Below are 23,897 nucleotides of genomic sequence, written 5' to 3'. Positions count from 1 at the left end.
TGTTGAGGGGGACTGATGACCTTCCAATTCTGTCACAGCTGTTTGTATTTGTAGTGGAGGAAATTTGTGCATCTCTCCCTTGGTCAGATTTTCAGCAGAGAGCCTTCTGGTAGCCTGCCAAGGATACGATGTGATGAGACATTGGGGCTTCTCCTCTAGAAGGGCCTCAGAATAGGTTCTAGCACTATCCAGGCCCACTTTGTCTTCCTTTTCCTGAAATAGTTCCCCAGCATTCCTCTCGGTGCCTTTTCTGGCATTTCATCTCTGGGCACATCGTGCTTCCTTTGTTCTCCTAGGGGTTGGAAGGACCTTCCACTCTGACCCTTGTTGCCAGTCTTTGCTTCTCCAAGACGCTCATCAAGTGTGTCCTGACCCTCATTGTGGAGTTCTAGCCTCTGGACCATATACAATATTTATAAGTCACAGACTTCCCCTCCAGAAATGTGCATACACACACACACACACACACACACACACACACATACACACACACCCCTTGTGGGCCATTTAAGAGTATCTGCAGTCCCTGTGAAGCCTATTTACCTTTTCTAGATCTCAAAATTCCTAGCCTAGGAGCTCAGCAGCTCCACTATCCAGAGTCCTTGGGGGGCTGCTGCACAACCTATAGAGCTGATCCAAACCCCAAGGTGCTGATCAGTAACTATTTGGGTGTATACAGTTCTTCAGTGTTGGATACCCAAATGATATTGCCATTTTCTCACAATTTCAAGAAAACACCTGTCTTTAGTTCAAGGTTGTGTAGAAAATTTCTGACTAAATTGTTAGGTTTGTTAGTCTGAGATCCTATTTGACACTACCTTAAAGCTAGGCCCGAACCTTTGGCACCTCTTGTTCATGCAGAGTTTCCCTCAGCGAGAGGTCAGAGTTTGTTTTCACCCTTGTGAGAGCTCAGCTTTGTCACTGTCCTCGGATGTATTATTCTTCCATGGTAAATTCTAGGGCCTGGCATATAATATTCTTGTTCATTATTATGTCCCTTGGCATCTCTAGGGGGGGGTGGGTTATACTACAAGTGCTGAGCTCCTTAGGCAGTATATGTTTCAGGAGAAATCTTCCTTGCTTTGAGCTCCCTCTTCCTGGAAAAATCTTTCTAGAAACTTTCCATGCATGGCCCTGGTCATAGTTAGGTCCTCTTCCTTTGGACTTGCTCATGTTTCTTTGCCTCCTTCCCACAGGCATAATTGGAAATCTCTATCTGAATGATTCTCCCTTGAAAAAATTCAGAATCTACAGCTTAGACATGAAACAGAGCTTCTTTCAGAGGTAGGTCCTTGCCCCACACCAGTTGTGTGAGCTCATAATAATATGCAGCAAGAGCGAGCACAGCCCTATCCTCACCCCACCAGGATCCTGCAGATTCCAAGACTCAGAGGCCAAGGTGGCTTGTCCAAGGTGAGGGACAGTACCACCATTAGAACCTGCATTTGTAGACTAGGAGAATGCTCATTATACTACCTTGCCGCCCTTCTTGTGTTTTGGTTAAGAAGTAGGGAACTTGGGAGCTTTAAACAAAGAAGGGACATGTTTTAGGAATTAGGTACAGAACTGAACAGATCTAAGAAAGTCCCCTTTCTCCCTTTCCTGCCCTGTTCTATCCTTAGGTTCAGCATTGACAAATGGACTCGTATCCCTGATGTACCTACATTCCCTGCTTTCTTCTTCTGTGGCTTTGTAATTGGCTCTTCCCCTTCTGACACGTTTCTGAAACTGGAGGTTTGTAAGCCCCCTTTACCTTTCCGCGATTCTTTCTTCTGTTTTCTCAGAGGGCTGATTCAAATACCATTGTGCTTGGCCTTGATGGAGTACTATATAACACCTGCCTTCCAGGGCAGCAGAGGGAGCTCAAAGCAGAACCACCTGATGACACTTATCAGGGCCCAGGCTCCTACATCCAGCCTGGGATTGTGTGCTCTGCCTAGAAGGCTCAGAGCTAGTGGAGATGAGGTGGAACAGGCCACCTGTTAGTCTCCATGGCTGTTGAACATTGGCTCACTTTGGTCTTTTGGAAACTGAGTGAAGAACACATCTTTTTTGGTAGTGGGTGAGTATCAGGGATTGAGCTCAGGGGCACTCGACCACTGAGCCACATCCCTAGCCCTATTTTTGTATTTTCTTTTAGAGACAGGGTATCACAGAGTTGCTTAGCACCTCACTTTTGCTGAGGCTGGCTTTGAACTCGCGATCCTCCTGCCTTAGCCTCCCAAGCCACTGGGATTACAAGCCTGCACCACTACGCCCTATGTGAAGAACATATCTGATGTGTCTTCTCTGTCTTCTAGCGTGACTTTGTCATCAGTGGCTCTCATAGTAGACTAACACACTCTCTACTCTGTTTGAAGGGCTGGGAGAAGGGAGTTATATTCGTCAATGGCCAAAACCTTGGACGTTACTGGAACATCGGACCCCAGGAAACCCTCTACCTACCAGGTCCTTGGCTATTCAGAGGAAACAACCAGGTGGGCACACTTCCAGCCTCCTTCTGTTTTACTCATAACTTCCTTCCCATCCTTGCACCTGGCATCAGATTGCCTCCCTGGGAGCCCTTTGGGAGAGGGCAGAAGTTTCAGCTAGCCTATTCCTTCCAGAGTTGTTGTTCCTGTTCCTCCCAGTCTGGTTCCCAAACCCATCCCTTCCATCCCTCCTGGCTTCCTTATCTGGCTCCAGGACAGACCTCATAACTCAGCCCTTCTTTTCCCCACAGATCATCATTTTTGAGGAGGTGATGGCAGGTTCTGTGATACAGTTTACTGACACCCCTTACCTGGGCAGAAACCAGTACATTCACTAAGCAGCAGCCCTGGCACCTCCTGCCTGGTGAGCTGCTGCCTCCTCCACTCCCCTACAGGAGTGTCTCTTTAGTAGCAACCTCAGGGAGCCCAGAACTAATTTATTCCCTGCTTCAGTCTGAAACTCTAATCCTGGGAATACTGAAAAGAAAGATGGAATGACCCTGGGGCCCTCAGACCTGGATGGCTTCTCGGCCTGGTTCTGTGGATGGAGCCTTTCCCTGCTCTTCTGGAAGAGGCCAGAGCGATGTCTCTGAGGGGATGGGCATGTTTAGTTAGATCACAAAGTGATGAAACCCTGAGCCCTCAGAAAAGGTGCTGGTGATGGGAGGGCATCCTCCCCTGTACTAGTCATCACAGCCCTGCTGCTTAGTCTTCTGGACATAGGGTATGCTCTTCAAATATTCCCTGTGGAGCTTGGCCACATCCTGCATGGCCCCTTTCTGTTCCTGAAATCATGGGTTTGTCGCTATTAGTAGATGAGAAAGAAGAAGGGGCATTTCACCTAAGTCGGTTTTATTTTTCTTGACCCTTTGAGCTGCCTCTGTGATTCTGGAAGGAACTGTTTGAGAAACAACCTGTGTTTTTCTCCTTTTCATTCCCACTCACTGCATATGATAGGATGACAAACTGAGTTTAAGAGAAATGGAAATACTTATCCACTTATTTTCCTGAATTAGACAGCATTTCCAGTTATACTCAATGGGAGAAGCATCAGTTGAGGTGGAAATGTAGATCCTACCAGAAATCACAGCCCATATCTGAACTTCCAAGGAGGGAAAGGACAGAAGGCCCAGTTAAATGTCATAGGGTAGGTGACCCCCACTCCCTGGGAATTTGGGTAGTCACAAAACCTCCAGGCCTAACCCAGGCCTTACCTCCATCTTAGTAAACTCTCTTCCACTGTAACTAACCAGCAGGGGGGAGAAGCAACCTTCCGCCACAGTTGTCTCCATGTCCAAATTGGAGGTTCTTGTTTTAGAGATTCTAGAGTCCAGTTGTTTGACTCAGGTTCACTCTCCTGGATTGCAATAAAGCAATAGATTTGAATCAAGTTCTCTTTGTCAATGTCTCTGGTCTCATCTCTGCCACTCTGAGCCAGTGGAGAAGGCAGTCTGGGATCAGGAACATAGTTAGCCTCCTAGCCGTCAGTGATCCAGATTATGACCACACCAACTGTTTGTTGGTCCACACCCGTCTTCTCACCACTTCGTCTGCTTGAAATGTGGCTGGATTGGAAGTGCCCCTCGAGAGGAGAGATCAAATACAAATCCATTCTCATGCTGGTGGGCAGGGATAAGAATTTTCCAGATGGCCAAGAGTATTGCATATGAATTAGCTGGAGGGTGGGTTGGGGCAGGGCAGTTTTTCTTCGTGAACCACATCTGGCATGTACTGCACCAAACTAATTATCTTCACTAATAGTTAAAAGTCAAATAGCACATACCTTCTGAGCACAGCACCCACACAGGAGTCCAGTAAAAGTGGGTTATGACAGGGCAAAAAGGCTTACAGGGTGACCAGTTGCATCCTGTCTGTGGGTGAGCACAAGGTTTGCATTGAGAGGGGCACTGATGGTATAATGCAACCATGGAGCAAAGAGCCCAGCAAGATCAGTGGCAGTCAGTATGGCCTGCATGTCCCATTAAGAGGAGAGAAGTGGAGTTTATTAACATGATGGTTGCAGACAGTGAGTGGAGAGAAAGACAGGGGCAGAGTCCCTAATTTTGTCCAAGCTTACCAGCTCTTTATGTGATTCCTTGAAATAGCAAGCTTTGAAGTAAGATGTGGACAAGCTGAGGGCTACTTGAGTATGGCCTGAGGCATGGGGCAATGTCACAGTGTCACTTTGTCTTGTATTACATAAGAGTGGATTTCTGCAAAGCTGGACACTTGGAATTGTGACAGCAGATTAGAATTTAAAGAACTCTTACAGAAAATCCCTTTGGAAAGTGAACAGTTCCCTAAATTACACTTTTATGCACACCTATGCATTAGCCCTTTCTTAAAAAGAGATCTTACTGTAGCAACTTCTTATTCTTGACTTTATCTGTTTCCCTATCAAAGCACCTCTTGGCAGAACTTATTCTCCAAAATTCACTAAAAGTTTTTTCTAGATCTCTTTATGGTCTCATCTCATTTTCTTTGAAAGACCTCATCTCTTACCCCAGCCTAAATTCCAGGGGTCTCTGGGCTCACTCATTGGGCTCCATCTTTCTTTCATCCATACTCACTGCATGGGGTCTCAACTGTGAGACTTATGTCATGAACAACTTTGACACCAATAGCCCCTGATGTCCATCCATACCCACACTCCAGGTACACAGGCAGCTGTCCTCTCACGATCTTCTGTATATGTATAAGCATCTGCAACAGAATTCTGATTTAACCCATGTGGCCCTTCCTGCATTCTTTCCTATATCAAGAAATATCCATTCTATTCTATGGCTTAGATTATTTTTGGCTCCTATTTATGTCCCACATCCAGTCCCTCAGCAAATACTATTGGCTCTGCATCCTAAAACAAATCCAGAATTTAGTCAATTCTCTCTGCCCCAAAGCTTGAACCCTTATCCAACCCACCATCATCTCATACCTGAATTGTTGCAGAAGCTACCTCCCTGGCCAGCCCCTGCCCTTTCCATTTGTCATCAGCACAAAAGCAAAAGGGTTCTTGAAGAAGTTTGGTTAGATCATGTAGGTTCTCTGCTCCAAACCCTCCAATGCATTCTTGTTTCACTCAGTAGAAACTGAAAGCTTTGCCCTGGATCTTGGAGCTAACATGTTCTGGGCACCCCCCTCACATACCTGTCACACCTACTCCATCCATTTTCCTTGCCCAATCTGTTGCAGCCACATGATGTGCTTAGCTATGAACATTTTGTGCTCATGTTCATAGCTAAGCACTCTTCCACCTAGGGAGAGTTCTTTCTTCTTAGAACATTACATGTTGGGGTATTGCTGCTTTACTCAAAATTGCCTTATCAGGAACAAAATATATTCCATGCATGTCAAAAGAGTTATTATGTATAACTATAGTTATTAACTATAACTATAAAATATACTAATAAAAGCAGAAATAAATAAATAGGGAAAACAAGTCCCTTTTCAGAGGCCTTCTGACTGCCCTCTAAAGAATCTGAGTCTCTCTTTTTACTGTTCTCCATCTCTCCCAACTGGCTTTGTTCTTCTTCTTTCAGCAGATCCCATCTGAAATACTATTTTTTTTTTTTTTTTTTGCTATGATCCACCTCCTCTCAGTAGAGGGTAAGCTCCATGAAGACAGGGGCCTTCCCCCCCCCCCCCACTACTGCCATTTTCTGGCTTCTAGAATAATGCTGGCTCATGGTAGGCACCTGACAAATAATTGTTGGATAGTTGTGTTAATAAATAAGAATAAAAATAAGGCAGGGCTGAAAAGAATTAGGACTGTTAAAAACCATATTTGACTTTTAATTTTGAAAACAAATTAAATACAGTTAAATTAAAAGAGATCAGATGGTGCAGCTGCCTGGGCTCCCCCTCACCCCAGCCACTGCCCTGGAAACTCCTAACCCCTGGCTTCGGTTCTTTATGGTGGGGCTCACCAGCAGTGGAGCAGGGAACAGACTGGGTTTGAAAAACAAGTCGTCATTGTGGACCCAATTCTTACTTATAACAAACTCATTCTCAACAAAGATGAAGGCTGCAGTCCACCAGGGTTATAATTATAAATAAATATACATGCAGCTAAGAGAGGATATTAGGTGAAAACAACTGAACTAGCAATCTGCCAAAAATAAAATAAAATAAAATAAAAATCCTCATTTTGTTGTTCATTATTAATTTCCTGAAAATAAGCCCTAGGTTTTTGGCTAAGAAGGTGTTCTCATACCAGCCAATTTGACCTTGGTATTCAGGGCTAGTTTTCATGAGGCAGTAGAATGCCCAGACATAAATTCACTCATCTATAGATGCCCTATGCCCACCTCCTTCCTCTGTCCCATGCCATCACACTTGATGCCAAGGGGTCAGTTTCCAAAGCAATATCCAAAGTATAAGAGGTTGGGGAAAACATCCTGCACGGTGATTCAGGGGTCTGATTTAATCAGATGGTTTCATGAATACAGTGGGAAGTTATATTCATTTCAGAATAGGCAGCCAATGCTATACTGTGAATGTTAGGTGTCTGGACTGAACCCCACATACACATCCAGGAGTGGTTTCTGCATGGCCCTCAGACCTGTCCTATAAATTTTAATGGAGTAAGGGAAGGGGCTGTTAGCAGTTAAAAAATAAACACCTCTGCAGTAGGCACAGGCCCTTTACTTTTCCTTCACATGGGAGGAAAATTGTGCTTCCAACTTTCAGGAGCATGTGATCACCACCAGAGGGGCTGTCCTGGTCAGAGAGCCAGGGACCTCTCTAGGGCCCTGGGAGAACCAGGGAGCCACTACTCCCTGGGTAGAGGCAGCAGTTTGCAACTCTGTTCTCTCTCTGGAGTGGAGAGGGGACAGCTGGATATGAAGTGGGCCGGCTCTGCATGCTCCCAGCTTCAGGAGAAGTGAGATTTTATTTCCCCTTTTATATTTTAAATTAGAACGAGCAGTTTGTGCTCAAGTCTCCTTTCCTCTTAGTGTCCAACTGATCCCTGCCCCTTTTCCCTAAATCTCTCCAATCTAATTTCTCATCCCTCAAAATAGGAGCAGAAAGAAGTTGGGGACTCTCCTAGCCCCTTCTACTCTCAAGGCTGGAGGAACCGTCTGCCTCACCTATCATTGCTTACTGTAGCCATGAGGCCTGCAGTTTTCAGTAGCCACAGGAAGAAGGTTTCTTCCCTCCCCACCCTGGGCCAGGCAAGGGGCTATAGCCCAGGGCAGGGTGGGGAGGTAGTGTATGGATAGTGGGGGTCATGTTGTTCTTGGTCCAGGTCATTCAGTGACCTGTGTGGCTCTAGGCCCACCTCCTTTGCCAGTGTTGGAGAAGAAGGCTTGGGGAAAGTGGGCAAGAGAAAGGGAGTTCATTCCCACCACAGCCTGAGGTACAGGAGGAATCCACTGACAGGCTTAGGCTCCCCCCATGCAGGGCCGGGCACCTGTTGAGATAGAAGACAGCCTTATTATGCTCTGTAAACATGAACCAGAGGAGAGCCAGAGGTATGTCTGATTTGGGAGCAGTGCTCAGGAGGAGCGGATGCCAAGGAGTAGGGCATTCACAATGCCTGGAGTTGCTCTCTATCTTCGGAATTCCCTGCTGAGCATCCTGTGTGGTCGTGCTTGGCCAAGGAGGGAGCAAGGGAGGGCCATGCTCCACTTCGACTGCAGGGTCTTCTCACCTCCCTCCCAGCCCCAGCAACACTATAGGACTTGCTTATATAGAGGGGAGCTGAGCACTGGCTTTGCTGGCAACCAGACCCCCTTGCCCTCAGGTCTTTCAGGCTCCCTGGTCACATTGGATGGAGAGAACAATAAGTCTGGAATTTCTGTGCTTAAATTTTGTCCTTTGTCCTGTCATCAAGCTGGGCTCTCTTTGAAAGCCCCCAGAATAGAAAGGAGATGATGGTAGTTCCTTAGGAGTCTGCCTTGGAGGGCCCATCAGCTGTGGAGAGAGGATGGAAGGCCAAGAACAGTGTCAAAGAAGGAGGCTCCTGTGAAGGGAGAGGGGGAACAAAAGAGGTGTCAGCTCAGGGTGGGATCAGACAGGGAACAGCCAGTGTGGTAAACTGCTCAATGATGAGCCCCTAATGGAGGTCTTCCTGAGGAGGGTCTTCCACTAACAAGATAGGGAATGAACCCTATACCAAGCTCTATACTGATTTGTTCCAAATGACACCGGCCAAGGTGACTTACGATCAAGGGACAAAACAGGCAGAGTGACACCCTGTAGACCCTTTGGGCAGGGTGTCTACAAATGTTCTGGGGCCAGAGAATAGATGTCTGTCCACTGCCTGAGTTCTCACCTCTGTGTGGCATGACCTAAATAGGGAGTCCCAAGTAAGAGGTGTTTTCAAGAAGCAAAGTAGGATCATAAAAAAGTCCCTCAAAAATTCTTGGCATGGCCAAGTACAATTCACTTGTGCCAATATGTCACCTTGGATAAGTTACTTTGCTTTTCTGAAATCATTTCTGAACCTCTAAATTGTAGGTAGATCATATAGACTACCTCAATAGAGGGATTTTAAAGAATCAGATCAACATAGGTGACACTTATATTGTATTTATTATGTGCCACAGATTGTTCTCAGTACTCCCGGCAACTCATTTCACAGATGAAGAAAGAGACAGAGAAGCAAAGTTAGGTCAAACAGAAAAGGGTAGGCCTGGGTGCTAAAGTGAGCACTGGGATATATGCTTTCACTGTGTGCAACACTCTGACTACAGAACCATGGTGCCTTTGACATGGAGCAATGCATGGATCTTGACACACCCAGTTAACTGAGGGGGAACCAAAAGAAGAAAATGTAACCTTTGGATGATGGAATGCACTGAGCATGTCTAAATAGCAGTCCTTAAATAGTCTAAATAGCAGCATAACCATAACAAGTTGTCTCAGTGGACATTTTTTGGAGTGTCTGGTAGCAGAAGGACCCAGCTATGTGGGTGAAGGCTGACACCTGTTAAGCATCAGGTGGCAAAAAGGAAGGAGACTTGGCCACACCTCTTTCTCTCTTGTCCACATCTACCCTGTCTTTCCATGATGAAAGACTGAGAGCAAACCCCTTAGAGACTAATGCTGCACCCAAACCTGGCATTGTGCTGTGCAGTTCAATGCCCTCCCTGGTCTCCCTCCTACCTTCATCCTGAGGCTCAGATCTCCACTGAGGGGTCAGTGAAGCCCTTCTTCCCCTCATTCACCAACACCGGTTTCTCTGTTCGTGTGTGCCAGACCAGGATCTGTGTGTCCAGAGACACAAAACAAAGTAGGGCAGGTTTTCAACCTCACTCTGCCACCTCCCTGCTGCCTTCCACCTCCTGCAAGTAGTCCTCCTGCCCCTCCCTTGCCACCCTTGTTCCATCAAGACTTTCTCAGTTGTTCTTTATTTCTACCTAACCCCTCATTCTTGCTGTTTGTTCATGTGATGTATTCAAAATATCTGTTGGAAATGAGATATATAGAACAGAAAATAGACAAGTCCCAAGATTTCACAAGTGTGTATGTATGTATGTGTGCACATGTATATGTGTGTGCATACACAGGTGTGTGTGTATCTGCCATGGTGTGTGCATGTTTGTGTGTGTGTGTGTGGGGGGGGGCAAAGAGCACATTTGTTTAGATATATGGCTAATAATTCTTAGTTATGACCCTATGGCCACCCCTCTCATGTCCCTGCCTACTTTCATTGTGGAAGATAAACTATCTTCCTGGGTGGGGGTTTCAAATAGGCAAGATCATTTTGAGGTGTCTCCTTGCCCCTGATCTGTAGAGAGGCTCTTAATGGTCATAGGAACACTTGCATTACAGTCATTAATTCTGTAGAGATTCCTACCTTGGTACAGTTGGATGCCTTGGGCTCCAAATCATTGAGGGTAACAAGTTCTCGAAGGAGGCTACTTTCCTGGTAGCCTCCTTTCACGCCACGCAGCTTGAAGTAAGCCTGGCTTCGCTGTAGAATGAGCCTCAGGTTGACAGCAAATCCAGCCATGTCTATGGCAAATGGTCGATGGGGATCGAACACTGTCTTCCAGCCAACCACCTTCCCTGCCCCGTTCACCCGTGGGGCCTCATAACGAAGTCCACCAACAAAGGCCACAGGCCACACGGACACCCTCCTGGTGCTGCGCATCTACAAGGGGAAGCCAGAGTCAGAACACCTGAGTATACCGAATGGCACCCATCCCCAAGGGAGGTGAAATCAATTAATTATATGCGTGGGGTCCATTTAAAGTCATGGGGAAGGGAGATACAGTCCCACCCTACCTCTATATGCCATCCTGTAGATGGCAACTGATGGGCTCCTGCAAGGGGAATCTCCTCTAGGCTGCAGGAGGACCCAACTCCCAATCCAGCTGACCACCTTCTCAATGTGACCCAATTGCTGTTTTCTCCCTTGCACAAAACATTTCATTGTGGCCATTTATCTATCTGAAATGATGACTCCTCCTCCCCTAGGCTTGCATGACCCAGGACTCCAAAGAAACTCAGACTGTTCCACTGAAAATGTTTCTGGTTGTCATACAAAGTGGCCCTACTCAAAGACCTCAAACTGCTCCTCTACGGCCAGGGCCATTTAGGAATGCCACCACCACTCTTGCCTTTAACCAGTGGAGGATGCTTTTGCCAACATATGGTATTTTCTATGCCCTTCCCTGGTCCTCTTGTGTCTTCACCCACCCCAGTTTGGCAACCCCCTTTCCTGGGTTTCCTTATGTGTATGTACCCACACCCAAAACTCCCCAGTGTCTTTCTTCTTGCTAGAGGCCCTGCATCCATCAGCATCTCCAATCTCTGTCTGCCAACTCTCCTTCCTCTTCATCCCTCCCGCACCTCCTCAAAGAGCTCCAGACTGTAGGTATTGTCGTCGTCAGCAAAGTACACCACACCAGGCTGGGTGGAGTTACGCGGGAAAGTCTCTCGCAGCCAGCGCAGGGCCAGGTTGCGCTGCATGGTGCCCCGTGGGATGCGCGGGTCACGGGCATCTCCTCGCAACTTGTAGTTGCGGGGTGTCTCCACATGCAGGTGAGTGTAATTGAGACCGGTGTCGCGCAGCAGGCGCGCAGTCAGTGGCGTACGACGAGGTGCATCCTCCACCACTAGCCAGTGCAGGTTGGGAACATGCAGCAGCGTGTTGGCCATGCGCGTCAGCTCGGCCTTTTGAACTGGGCGGCTGTAGGTGGGCGTCACGACGTGGATGGTGGGTAGGGTGTCGGACCAAGGCGGGGGCCTAGTGTATACGTATTCGGTGCGCACGACCTCCACGATGTCACGGTCGGACATGCAGTACTCCCTTGAGTCTGCGCCTGGCACCGCATCCCGCCGTGGGTCGCTGCCCTCATCTGCAAAGATGAGAGACAGGCGGTGTGGGGACAAATGCTGGCCTGGCTCTGGCCCCATTACAGGACACTGACTCCAACTACCCTACTAAGACAGCCCTCTCTACCCACTCTGCAGGAACATCATCAGTATACTGCTTTATTTGCAGGACCTGTTAGAATTAAAGTTGAAATCTGCACCCCTGGAATTCTCACAGGGATTTCCCTAACTCCCTAGATGACACGGAAATAATCTCTCTCTTATCTTCACATTAGACAGTCCTGTAATTATTTGAGTACAGCTGGCCATAGCCCAAGCTTGCACTCTCAGTTCCTAAACACACTGGATTTTATATGATGGTGTCCTGACCCTCCCTTCCCTAGTGCCCTCCTTATCTGGTGCAACTAACTACATAGCAGATTGACACTGATACATTCTGTGGTGGGGATGTCACAAAACTCAAGGGCAGCATTAATCTCATGGCTGCAGCACACTGTGGACCCTGAAGGATCCCAATATTAACTTGCCCCAGATTTTTTTTTTTTTTCAAATCTTTTAGTTAAGTGGGGCCTCTTTCCCCTTGGCCATATATAATCAATTATTAGAATCATGGTGCAGAACCTAATATTTAATTATTACATTGGATTTTAGTGAGTTTTACCCATAATTGTAAAAATAATTTTGAAACCTGAATATTATTCCTGATTGCATATATTCCTCCATTTTCGTATACAAAAAAAGAAAAAGAAAAAGAAAAAAGAAAAAAAAAAGGACAAACAGACCTGTTTTAACTTCTTCCAAGGGTTTGGTGTCAATCTCCTAATCTGCACCTTCTTGGCACACTCACTGAGCTATTTGAGACACTAACTGCACACCACTGTACTCTCACCCTATTAGTGTTATTGTCTCCACCTCAAGAATGCCATCAGGGACACTGAAACTTGCAAACCCTGCTCTCTGAGTAAACAGTCCCAGACATGGGGATATTACTTCCTGCAGGCAACTTGCTTCAAGTGCAGGAAGCTCTAATGACCTAGGTATTTCTTACATGCTGGACATCCTCTTCCATGGGGAATTGAGCAGTCTTATAGAAGGAAAATCAAGAGCAATGGCATTCTTGTTTTCAATGAGTTTCTACTTTCCAAATTATGTCATTCTGTTTGAAAAACTCATGTAGCAATGATAGTGTGGCTCACATACTCTCAGTGGAGGGATCATGGTCAGAGGACAGACCTAGAAACCTGAATGCCTGGGTTCAGACCCTGTCTTTCTGTCTTTATTAACTATATGTCCTTGAACAAGTTACTTAGCTTTTGGTGCCTTGATTTCAGTGACTGTAAAATGGAACTAATAATAGCATCTATTTTATTGAGTTATTATGTAGATTAATGAGTCGAGACACTTGAAGGACTCAGAGCACTGCAAGGCATATTTGCTGTCATTTCCTGGTGTGTAGAAGGACATTAGCTGTCCTACTTCCTCATGGCTCCATACAGTTTCAGTAAAGATGAAATGAAAGGGCTGGAGCGAGGTCAAAGAGAGGATGCTAGGCATCAACCATTTTGTTCCCTCCCTCTGTTCAACTTCCGCCATCGTTAGCAGCATGCAAGCTGTGTGGGTGCTTGTGTGGAATCTAATACGGATGAACCTAGAAGAGGACCTGCTCCAGCTCTTAGTGCTCACAGGCCAATGGCACAAGACACATAAGAGGAGCTGTGAGTCTATTACCCATGCTACAGAGAAGATATTGTGGCAGGGGGAGACTAGCACAAGTACAGGTCTTCAAAAGTGTTTTTTTGGAGAAGTTTTGGGTAGAACTGTGAAAAGAAAACTAGGTTGAACTAAGAGGGATGGGTGTTCAGGATTCTGACAAAGATATTAGGTTTAATTCATCCTATGGTCAATAAAGTCTTAGAAATCATGGTTTGGAAAGGAGATTTAGGACCATTTTACCAAGTGTTCTGCTGTCCAGATTATTCCAAACATTTGCCCTGGGAAAGTTCTCTATGAATTGGGATTCTGTACCTGTACTCTGCCCTTCTCACTGGCTTTAGGGCTTCTGCACTTCTGAGACATAAAGGCCTCCTTATGACCCTAATGTCATTTAACTGCAGATTTCACTCAATCCCTCTTGGAATGTTCAGAGAAGACAATGTCAAGTTACCATCCTTGGGAAGTAAAACAGCCTAATGTCTCCAACCCTAGCTCTGCCAGCAATGAACATACTATAATCATTTTTCTAGATGGTAGTTTGAACCCCTCTGGGATGATGTATTGGCAGGATAACAACAGTTCTAAACTGACAAGCACCAGAGGCATTGGGGTCAGCAGAAGATGACATCAGAGAAGCCCAAAGTGTCCAGCACAGGCAGTGAGGCTACAGCAATCTTAAGCTTAGCTCTTTCTCCTGAAAGCTTCAGGAAACTCTAGAGGTTTGCAAGATGTTTATCTGTGTGAAGCAGCACAATGTAGGCTGTGATTTGTGGATATGGCCTGCATCTGAGTCACTTGATTTGTACAGGCTACAGTGGAAACCCAGATCGTACTTCAGTACCACTATCTTCATCCCTGGGATAGGCTTGGGTGCCTTCCTGTTTTATCATGATCACAAGTAAGATAATTCACATTGGGCTGGGGGAGGGGGGTCGTTCAATACTAGTAGAGTGCCTGCCTAGCATGTGAACACGTGGGAAGCCCTGGAGTCCCTTCTTAGCACCATGGGTGGGGAAAGAAGACACTTTGCTTTGGTAGAATTGCTGCTTCCCCCAAGTGTTGCACATGTGTGTGTGTATTGAGGGCTGGAGTAGGAGGGGACAAGAAAACATGAGACTGAAGGCTAAGCAATGAGAGCAGATGTGGAGCACATAGAAGCCTTTGGGGTATAAAGTGTTTAGGTGTGGGAGGGAAAGGCAACCCTGGGACTCAGCTGGGAGAAGGAAGTTCAAATCCCAATTCTTCCACTAGCTTCTGATAGGACTCTTCCTCTTTCCAGGCCTACTGCCACTAGATACTAGGGTTTTCTAAGCAAGAAAAGGGGACAAGCTATATACTCTTCTTAAAGGTGCTATAACACAATACAGGGTAAGGTTGGTGGTCCAGTGGTAGAGTGCTTGCCTAGTATACACAAGATGCTGGATTTGATCTTCAGCAACCCAAAATAAAACAATAACCACACACACACACAAAAAAAAAAAAAAAAAAAATAGGCCAGAAATCCTATCCTTTCCTCCTCACTCCCCGCTAAGTGATCCTGTTCTTTGCACATGGGACGAGGAGGTAAAACTGTATATGTAGTTGTCTCTGCATGTGAGTATTAATCGTGTTTGTTTTAAAATTTTCTGTATTTGATTTTTTTTGTGTGTATGTAGGGTTTTTATTTGTTGTACTATGGATTGAACCCAGAGGCACTCTTCTGAGCTACATCCCCAGCCCTTTTTATTTTATATTTTGAGACAGGCTCTCATTAAATTGTGAAGACCAGCCTTGAACTTGCAATCCTCCTACCTCAGTCTCCCAAGTAGCTGGGATTACAGGTGTGTGCTATGGCACCTGGTTGTTGCTTTGGCTTCTTGGGGCCTTACAGACCTGAGAAGGGGCTGCCTCTCCCAGGACTAGCTAGAAATAATAAACAATTGTCTGCAAACCACTTTTCATATGCCAACGAACCAACTCAGAGGCACACCCCCACCCACCTCCTTTATCAAAAACTGCAAGCCAATCTTACCCTATCCTAAATCACCAAGTATCAGTACCAGACAATTAAAAGCTACCTGTCATATCTTGGAACACACTGAAATTATTCAAACTGTCAAAATTCCAAGCCTGCTCAGAGGTTTTGCTCAGCTCTTTCTTTCCTGCAAAATCACAATAGAGGCATATCTACAGGCTTGCCTCTCACCCTTTTACTTCCTGAACAATCCCAGTGTCCCTGTGTAGCATGATATGGCCCCTCCTCTTGGGAACTGAGAGTAACAGCTCTTTCAAGGAGCTCTCACTAAGGAAACTGGGCTGGGGACTAAGCAGGGAGGGTAGGCAGGGCTCACCCTTGTGCACAGCAAGTAGAGGTGCAAGAGTGCTCTGGTGCCAGACAGTGATGAGAAGAGTCCAGGGCAGCACGATGAGGACGATCGCAAGGATGTCCCGTCTCTTCGGCATCTCCAAGGCTGGCTGCGCCCACAGCTCCTCATTACCTGAGTGGCGGTAAGGTCAGGAGAGGGGTGGCCACAGGGCAGCGGCAGCACAGGGGAAAAAAGAAAAGGCATGGGCCGGCCGGCCAGGCATGGAGAGAATAGAGAAGCTGAACGCTGGCTAGTAGGTCTTACCAGCATTCACAACCCACCCATTGCGGAAGCAGGTTTGCAGAGTCCAGCCTGACAGGAGTCTGAGAAGGGGCAGTTGTCCAGGGGCAAGGTCAGGAACCCTCAGAGATGGACACCTGTAAGAGAGAGCAGAAGAGGATGGCCAGAGACCGAAGCACGGGTGTGGACCCCCAGCAAGAGTCAGGCCCCACTCTGGGACATATAGAATCAAGTTTCTCAATGAAGTCTTTCTTGATCTTCTCTCTGAAGACCTCATCTCTGGTGAGAGTCCATTAATAAGAGTCAATAGGGTATAGGCATGACAGCCACAGCTTCAGAGATACCTGCCTTAGTTTAAGTCCCAAGTGTTTCATCCACAAGCTGTGATCTTGCACAGTTACATCAACCCTGCACTGCACTTTAGTATTTCTCTTCTAGAAAATTGTGTATCTACTTCTCAAGGCTGTTCTTAGAATTAAATGAGTTGATGTTCATAAAGCTCTTAGGGTTGTCTCCCATGTAAGAGTACAAGAAACGTTAGCTTTTGTGATATCCAAATTTGTGGGCCCAGATTTTTTTTCCCCATAGCCTGGGTACTGCAATAGAGTTAGGAGGCTTCCTTCAAGAACAAGGAAGAGATCTTTTAGGGTTAGGTTCTGGGAAGAAATGTGGCAAATGCATTCCTCTATTATTGTCCACAGGAAATTCTTTTGGGGCACTACTCCATGCAGGATGAGTGCCAGGTTCTGTACTTGGACATGATGACCAGGATTTTGTTGTCCTCAGTTTTGGAAGTAGTGTGCTTTTATTCTTCTCAGGTCTTCTCTTCTCTTCTGATGCCCTTTGGAATACCAAACTTTGCTTTCCATTCTGGTTTCCTGGGTCAGCCTCTGCTCACCTCTTCCCACCAAAGGTCCACTGCCTCCAGAATCTGTCTGCAAGGGCAGATACAAGCATCAGCCTTACCTTAAGTGACAGAACATTAGGGTTAAAGGAAACAGAGGCCAATGCAGGAGGAACCATCATTCTGAGCTGTTGTGCTCTACTGCACTCCTTAGCCGACCCTATAAGTGACAGAGCCTAGTGGCACATAAGAATGCTATGGGTCTTGTGTGAGAAGCAGAGTGACCTTATGCCATACCCTTTGGATCAGAGTGCAGGCTACTGGCAGGGCTCTATTGGGTTCCACATAAATGCCATATTCTGGCTGATGTGACCTTATATTACATCTAAAGAAGGATGGGGAGTGCTATGCTTTAATATGGTTTGTCCTCTCTGAAACGTGTTGAAATTTGATTGTTGTTGTGGCACTATAGCGAGGTGGGCCCATTAAGAGGTGATGATATTATTAGGAGGGATTATTGCCTTTCTCACAAGAGTGGGTTCATTCCTTGCAAGAACAAGTTGTTATAAAGTAAGGCTATCCATCATGTTTTATCTCTTCCATTTGTGCTTGCTCGGCCTTCTGCTTTATAGTGAGTTGAAGCAGCATGAGGCCCTCACTAGCACCACAATCTTAGACTTCCCAACCTCCAGAGAATCATGTGCTAAATAAACTACTTTCCTTTTGTATCACCCAGTCTCAGGTATTCTATTATAGTAACAGAAAATGGCCTGACTGAGGCTACCAAAACATCTGAGAAGATTTATTCTATGTTCTTAGAGATTCACATAGAAGCTTTCTTAAACATCCTGGTTTTCCTGAAGCTTTTAATTCCAGGATGGAGAAAACTGAGGAAAGAAAGTGAGCACCACACCCACTCAGTTGATATGGGGCTAGCTTCCATGTCAGTACTTTCCTGCTTTTAATAGGCTTTACCCTTTGGGAAGTCACTTTATCCCACAGCTTCCACCTCTGACACCTGCTCAACCTCCCACTGGTCTGCTTGGGCTCTTGTTAATGACAACAAGGTTTCCCATAGTGTTCATGATGTACAAGGACTAGGCTCAACAGTTAACACACATCTGCTCCCTGAAGTACTCACAACCACCCTGTGAGGCAGGTTTTATCATGATCCCTATTTTATAGTTGGATCCATGGAAGTCAGAGAAAGTAATTTGCCCCTGGTCAATAATTAGAAAATGGTGCAGTTAGCTTTAAATCAGGGCCATGTGGCTATATGCTATCATCAGGAGCATGCCTGAACCCTTCAGAACTGGGTCAGGCATGGGGACACATACAGGCTACAGGCTTTCTCTGGCCTGGACAAAAACCTGTTCAAGAGCCACTGTCCTCCAACCTAACTGCTTGCGTTGTGGGTCCCAGAACCTGACTGGACAATGAAGCAAAAATAAAAGGGAAAAGATAGGGACATGGTACAAGAAGCCACAGCAGCACCTGAACTCATTTAGTTTTTGGTCAAAATATCTATGAGAGGAAAGGGAGGGGACTGAGGGAGAAAAGCTCTAAAAATAAACTTGCAATAAACCCAGTTGCGCATTAATTACTCTGGAAGCCATTACGGCTTGAAAACCCCATAACTTTAATGGAGGCTATTATAAGCATAGTGGCAAAATTGTGGAGCTAATTACCAGGCGGTTATTAAGTAGAACCAAGAGAGTCCTCAGTCTTGGAGAAAGCCATCTGGCCAGCAGGGGGTGGAATCACAGGAAATGATGCCTGATTGTGTGTAGGGAGTGGGGTTGGGGGAGGGTTCACCTATGCCTGAATCCAAGACAGGGCTGCAGGGATATCCAATGTGGGTTACTCCTCCACAGCCTATAGCTTCTGCTTGAGGAAGGATGGTAGTTGTCTGTGGTTGCACGTTGTATCCACTGTGGAACTCAGAATGGCTTCTGGGCCCTTGGTTGGCATGGGCAGAAGAATAAACACAAAGGTGGTAAGAGAAGCCTGGTCTAGCCAGGCGCGCCCAGGAAAGAAGAGGGGGAAATGGTGGAGAGAGCAAGGTGAAGGAGGAATGGGGGGTTACAGTGAGAGAGGAAAAGTAGTGTGAGCAAGTGTGAAGATCCAGGCTCTGCTGTGGCTATGTCTCCCCACCCCTACACTCATACCCATGCCTGTGACAGACCCTGACTATCACCACTGTCTCTCCCTCAGCAAGTGAGGAAATGAGGAGGCTCCCTTCTCCTGAGATTTCTCAAAGCATCCACTGGGCAGAGACAAAGCCTACATTGTGGTTACCAGGGGTGAGGCCCAGTGGGGGACAGTCATTGGAGGAGGAGCAGCAGCAGCTGGTGGCAGCAGTATCCTGGTCGGCTCCACATGGGACTGTGGTTATGTTGCTTGCCCCTCTTGATTTCTGCTTTCATCCTTAAAGCATTGAGATTGGTCAGAAGAGTTTCACAGAATTTTCAGTTCTGCCATTTTAGTTTATTGAAGCTAAGATAGTTGGGGCTCTGTGAGAATGAAGATGTGAGATGTGAGATATCCCCCAAAAGCTCATGTGTGAGACAACGTGACAGAGTTCAGAGGGGAAATGATTGATCTGTGAGAGCCTTAAACTAATCATCGAATGAATCCCCTGATAAGTATTAACTGGTACCTGAAGCAAAATTGGGGTCTGGTTTTGGGGTATATATTTGTATCTGGCAAGTGGAGTCGCACTCTCTGCTTCCTGACCACCATGTGAGCTGCTTCCCTCTGCCATACTCTTCTGCCATGATGTTCTGCCTCATCTTGAGCCCCAAGGAATGAAGTCGGCCTTCTATGGACTAAGACCTCTGAAACCATGAGCCCTCAAATAAACGTTTCCTCCTCTAAAATTGTTCTGGTCAGATCCTTTAGACACAGCAGCAAAAAAAAAAAAAAAAAAAGCTGACTTAAACATCCTGCTTGAAGCAGATGGTATCCAGGTGGGTATCTAGGCCAGAGACAAAGCCAGAAGGACAAAATAACAGCTGTCCATTGGGACATCATGAAAGCCCATAAACTTATGAAGCTGGATCATATCTGGAAACAACTATCTATAGGAATTCATTAGTTTTACAGTGCCCTGGGCTGTGGATGAGACCTAGGGGGTGCCTGAGACTCAGAGAGAAAGGTTCTGATCATTTAAAATTTGGGCAAATCAGGCTAGACAGCCAGGAATGGCTGGGTCTGAGAGGGTCAGGAGAGTGTGCAAGGTTGGTTCAAGGCTGACTAATTCTACAGTCTGGAAAGGCTATTTTTTCTGAACATGTGTTTGTTAAAAAATAAAAATAAATAAAAATAAAACCTCAGTAATGCCCGGCATCCCTGAAGGGACTCATTGAATTCCATTTGACAAATATTATGCACATCCAAAGTGAGCAAGGCACTGTTAGATCTGTGGGTGATACAGCAGTGTCAAAGAAAACAGGGGCTTCCCTCAAGGGTCTCCTAGTCCAAACCAGAGGAGACTTTACACAGGTCACTCCAAGGCAAGTGATGTGTGAGGTGCACATAATGTTTGAGAGATGTGTGTGCATGTGCATATGTGTGTCCACACATATTTCAGGCTAGTTACAAACAAACTCAGAACTCATCTACACCACTCATCTCTGGAGGATAATCAAAGACTTTTTACCTAATAAGATTAGAAGCAGTAGTTAGTTGGTTAATCAAGAAAACCATGAAAGTAAGGTTCTTTCAGATGATACATACATACATGCCTTTCACATTTCAAGGTAAATAACTTTTGAAGATCCAGATGTTGTTGCTTCCCCTGAATACAAATCTGTGATCATTTTTCCAAAATTCAAATTGCCCATTGCTGGATGGCTTTTAACGTTTCCACTTTTTCAGCACAGAGCCAGGACTTCTCCTATGCCAAGAGGTAGCCAATGGGACATTTGCACTGAACTGGCATCAAGCTCATCATAGCAAGTGCTCATTGTGGTTAAAGAAGTGGTTAGAGAACTAAGAACCCTTGGTGAGCAGTTTGAGTGCAATACCCATTAGAATGCTTATAACTTATGACATCAATCTTCAGTTAATTTGGAGACTGTTTTTCCCACATTCTCCATACGAGGTCTTTTGAGAGATACTATTTAGTTTTCATAGAAACAACACACTTATTTCAACACATCATCTCAATGGTATCTCTAATATTCTGTGATGATAACAAGCACTACCATCATAAAAAGGTTGGGGACAAATGTTTGACTCTCAGTAAGCATGTGCTCAGCAGCTTAGGAGCCCAGGAGACCCCCCATCCCTGCATTGCTCTGGCACACTGGCATGGTTCAGTGTGCTTTATGAACTAAATGGAGTACACAGGCAACTTGCTGAATTAGTTGATAAAAGAAACGTTGGTTCAGAAAGTTGGGCTGGCAGTGTGGTTCAGTGGTAGAATACTTATCTAGCATGAGTGAAGCGCTGAGTTCCATCCCCAGCACTGCAAAACAAACAAACAAACAAAAAAACCTCTATTCATGCACAGAAGTACATTAATATCACATCATTCAGGAGCCTGGGTTTTCCAGACAGAGGCAGAGGCTGAAGGCTCCTTGCATGGTATCATAACCAGCATCACAGAAGTTGCTGGGGGAGCTGGTGTGGTTGGAGAAGGTCCCCATTCCTCTGGGCATGAGAGTGGGGCTGTGACAACAGGAGGAAGGAGGAATGGAGATTTTAAAGAAAGATAAGGGGAGGGATGCTGGCCAAGGTTCCAACATCTCCCTCCAGTCCTACTCAGGTCTTTCCCAAACAGAGGGAGACACAAACTTTGTCCCAGAAATCTGCAGGAGCCCCTAATGGGATCAAGGGATTAGTATTGATTCTGCAGGCACTGCTCAGAAAAAGCCCAATGCCAGAGCTAATCAGCTCCCAGCACAGTCAATCCATACTTCATTAACCTGGCCCTAGCACTCTAGCCACCAGCAATTGCCCTGGGGCCCACACAGCCCTGCTATGGGGCAGGACACAGGAATCGACAGAAGCTTAGAAAGGCTGCATGACCCAAAGACCCAATGTTTAGGGTGAGCAGAGGCCTGAAATTCTGGATGCAGCTGCCTCCTTTGCTGCCTTCTTCTGCAGACACATCTAGATCTTACTTCCTGGATGTCCTGGCCCACACTTGGGCCCACCCTCTGGGGACTTCTGCCCCAGGGTTTGATTGATACGACCTTGCTGAGTCTGTCCCCATTCTGATGGTCAGGTCCAGTACCCCCAGGAAGGGTCTATGAGACTCTTAAGGCTGCAGGACTCCCCCTTTGTCCCCTGCTCCCATGGTGCTGCATGAAGGAGTAGAGGAAGGCCTGGACCTGGGGACGACTGTCCTGATTTCCAGGCCTGACCCCCTGCTGGCTGGCACCTGTGGATAGTATTCCTGATCTTCTGCCATGTTCTTTTCTATCTGGGAAAAACCAAGCCAAGTAATCAAACAGAAAGGAAGCATTATGTCAATTCAGACTTGGTGTAAAGAATAGTTTTATGTTTTGGTTCTTTTCTAGGCCAACAGTGTCAAAAAATATAATCCACTGAGTTTTTTTTTTTTTTTTAAGGAAATTCCTTTGTTGTTCTTTTTCTTTTCTAGCAATAGCCTTCAGATTAGATCTGGATTATGATTCTGTGAAAAATGAAAATTGGGTTTTAGTTTAGTGTGGTTCTCTGCAAGTAAAAGTCCATTCTAGTTCATGGGAGGAATTTGAACATAATAAATATTGACCCCAGATGATTTTGCTGATGTTCCCTTAGTTGTGCAAATAATGGTCTCCAGGCAGAAGTACATCCACTTTCCTTAGAGTCTTCCAAGTGTGAGGACCTGAAAGCAAAAATCAAATGTTTTGTCCTGTGAGGACAGCTCAGGTTCTTGTCCTCTTTGGGATCATTGGAGCTGGGGTACAAGCAAACAAATGATTTACTGCTTAGTTGTTCAAGAGTAAGAGAGTCAGGGAGAAAGTGGCAGCTAATAAGACAAACCCGACAGAGAACTGGGCACAGAGGATAATGGTTAGCAGAATCATGGAGGACTCCCAGTGAAAAACCACCATGTAGAGAGCCATCGTGGGTGACAGCCCATGTCTCAGGGATCGGGTACCCTGTGGCTGAGAGGATGAAGGTATCTAACATTAACATGGACAGTGATCAGAACAGCACAGACCATTCAGCCCTTGCCTGCATGATGTAGAAACAGTGACTATCTTTGGGGTTTGCAGGACTGGGGAGCAGTCCCTACAAAAAAACCCCTGCAGCCCAACCTGGGTCAGGGGAGAGGTTTGATGTTGGAATGTAGTGGCCTCTCCCACCTCCTTTACCCTCCTTCATTACTATCCTATCCTCCCCTCTCCTTGCCCTAGGCCCATTCTGGTAGCCATGTCAGCTCTTGGAAGGGGATGCCACTATTCCCATGACAAGCACATCACATTCACTTTCTATTGATGTCAAACAAATGATCATATTCTTAGGAGCTTAAAATAGCACCCATTTGCTCTCTTTAATTTACATGGGTTAGGAATCCAGGCCTGGCTTCACAAGGTCTCATGAGGCTGCAAAGGAAAAACTGGGCTGTGTTCTCATCTAGAGAGTTGACTGGGGAAAGATCTGTTTCTAAGCTCACTCACATCACTGGCAGATTCCACTGCCATGGGGTGGTAAGGTTAAGGACAATATCTGCTTGCTGGCTGTTGGTTGTGAGTGTGCTCTGCTAGTAGGGACTGCTCACCTCATAGTACCTTGCCACATGGCTCCGTCCCACATGGCCTTTTTCTTTATTAAGCCAGCAGTGACAGAATCCAGAGCAGACTGTAGTCCTACAAACACAAAGTAATCCTGTGAGTGAGAGCTCCCATTTTTGCCATGTTCTACTGGTTAGAGGCTCATAGTGAGGGCTTTTCATACCTATAGAGAGGGGATTACACAGAAGCATGACCACCAGAAGAAACTACAAGGAATTCTTTAGAGTATGCCCACCACAACCAGGCA

At 46.1% G+C, this 23,897-nt stretch overlaps 2 protein-coding genes across 16 annotated transcripts in view; one reads left to right on the top strand and one right to left on the bottom strand.

Annotated features, from left to right (window-relative positions):
• The window catches only part of Glb1l2 (galactosidase beta 1 like 2), a 39,157-nt gene extending 35,296 nt beyond the window's left edge, over positions 1 to 3,861 (top strand). For 4 of the 8 annotated variants that reach the window (XM_058575250.1, XM_046432811.2, XM_058575247.1 and 1 more), the window contains 3 exons: positions 1,197 to 1,284; positions 1,623 to 1,734; positions 2,361 to 3,861. In XM_058575250.1, the coding sequence (XP_058431233.1) occupies positions 1,197 to 1,284; positions 1,623 to 1,734; positions 2,361 to 2,699 (539 nt within the window). In that variant the 3' untranslated portion in view covers positions 2,700 to 3,861. Of the gene's footprint in view, positions 1 to 1,196; positions 1,285 to 1,622 lie in introns of all 8 variants that reach the window. The other 4 variants (XM_046432812.2, XM_058575252.1, XM_058575248.1 and 1 more) reach the window with 4 other exon arrangements.
• A 2,245-nt stretch (positions 3,862 to 6,106) lies between these two features.
• Positions 6,107 to 23,897, bottom strand: part of B3gat1 (beta-1,3-glucuronyltransferase 1) — a 29,040-nt gene continuing 11,249 nt past the window's right edge. The window contains exons 2-8 of one of the 8 annotated variants that reach the window (XM_058575253.1): positions 23,638 to 23,725; positions 16,079 to 22,737; positions 15,800 to 15,946; positions 11,271 to 11,779; positions 10,273 to 10,569; positions 9,579 to 9,679; positions 6,107 to 8,433 (exon numbers count right to left, since the gene is read on the bottom strand). In XM_058575253.1, the coding sequence (XP_058431236.1) occupies positions 9,593 to 9,679; positions 10,273 to 10,569; positions 11,271 to 11,779; positions 15,800 to 15,946; positions 16,079 to 16,331 (1,293 nt within the window). In that variant the 5' untranslated portion in view covers positions 16,332 to 22,737; positions 23,638 to 23,725 and the 3' untranslated portion in view covers positions 6,107 to 8,433; positions 9,579 to 9,592. Of the gene's footprint in view, positions 8,434 to 9,578; positions 9,680 to 10,272; positions 10,570 to 11,270; positions 11,780 to 15,799; positions 15,947 to 16,078; positions 23,726 to 23,897 lie in introns of those variants that run through there. The other 7 variants (XM_058575256.1, XM_058575257.1, XM_058575255.1 and 4 more) reach the window with 7 other exon arrangements.

The sequence above is a fragment of the Marmota monax genome, unplaced genomic scaffold, assembly GCF_021218885.2.
Source record: "Marmota monax isolate L192 unplaced genomic scaffold, Marmota_monax_Labrador192_F-V1.1 WCK01_AAM20220418_F8-fsc00062, whole genome shotgun sequence".
Lineage (NCBI taxonomy): Eukaryota > Metazoa > Chordata > Mammalia > Rodentia > Sciuridae > Marmota > Marmota monax.
The sequence above is the reverse complement of the archived record's forward strand: the minus strand, read 5'-3'. Positions and strand labels throughout refer to the sequence as shown.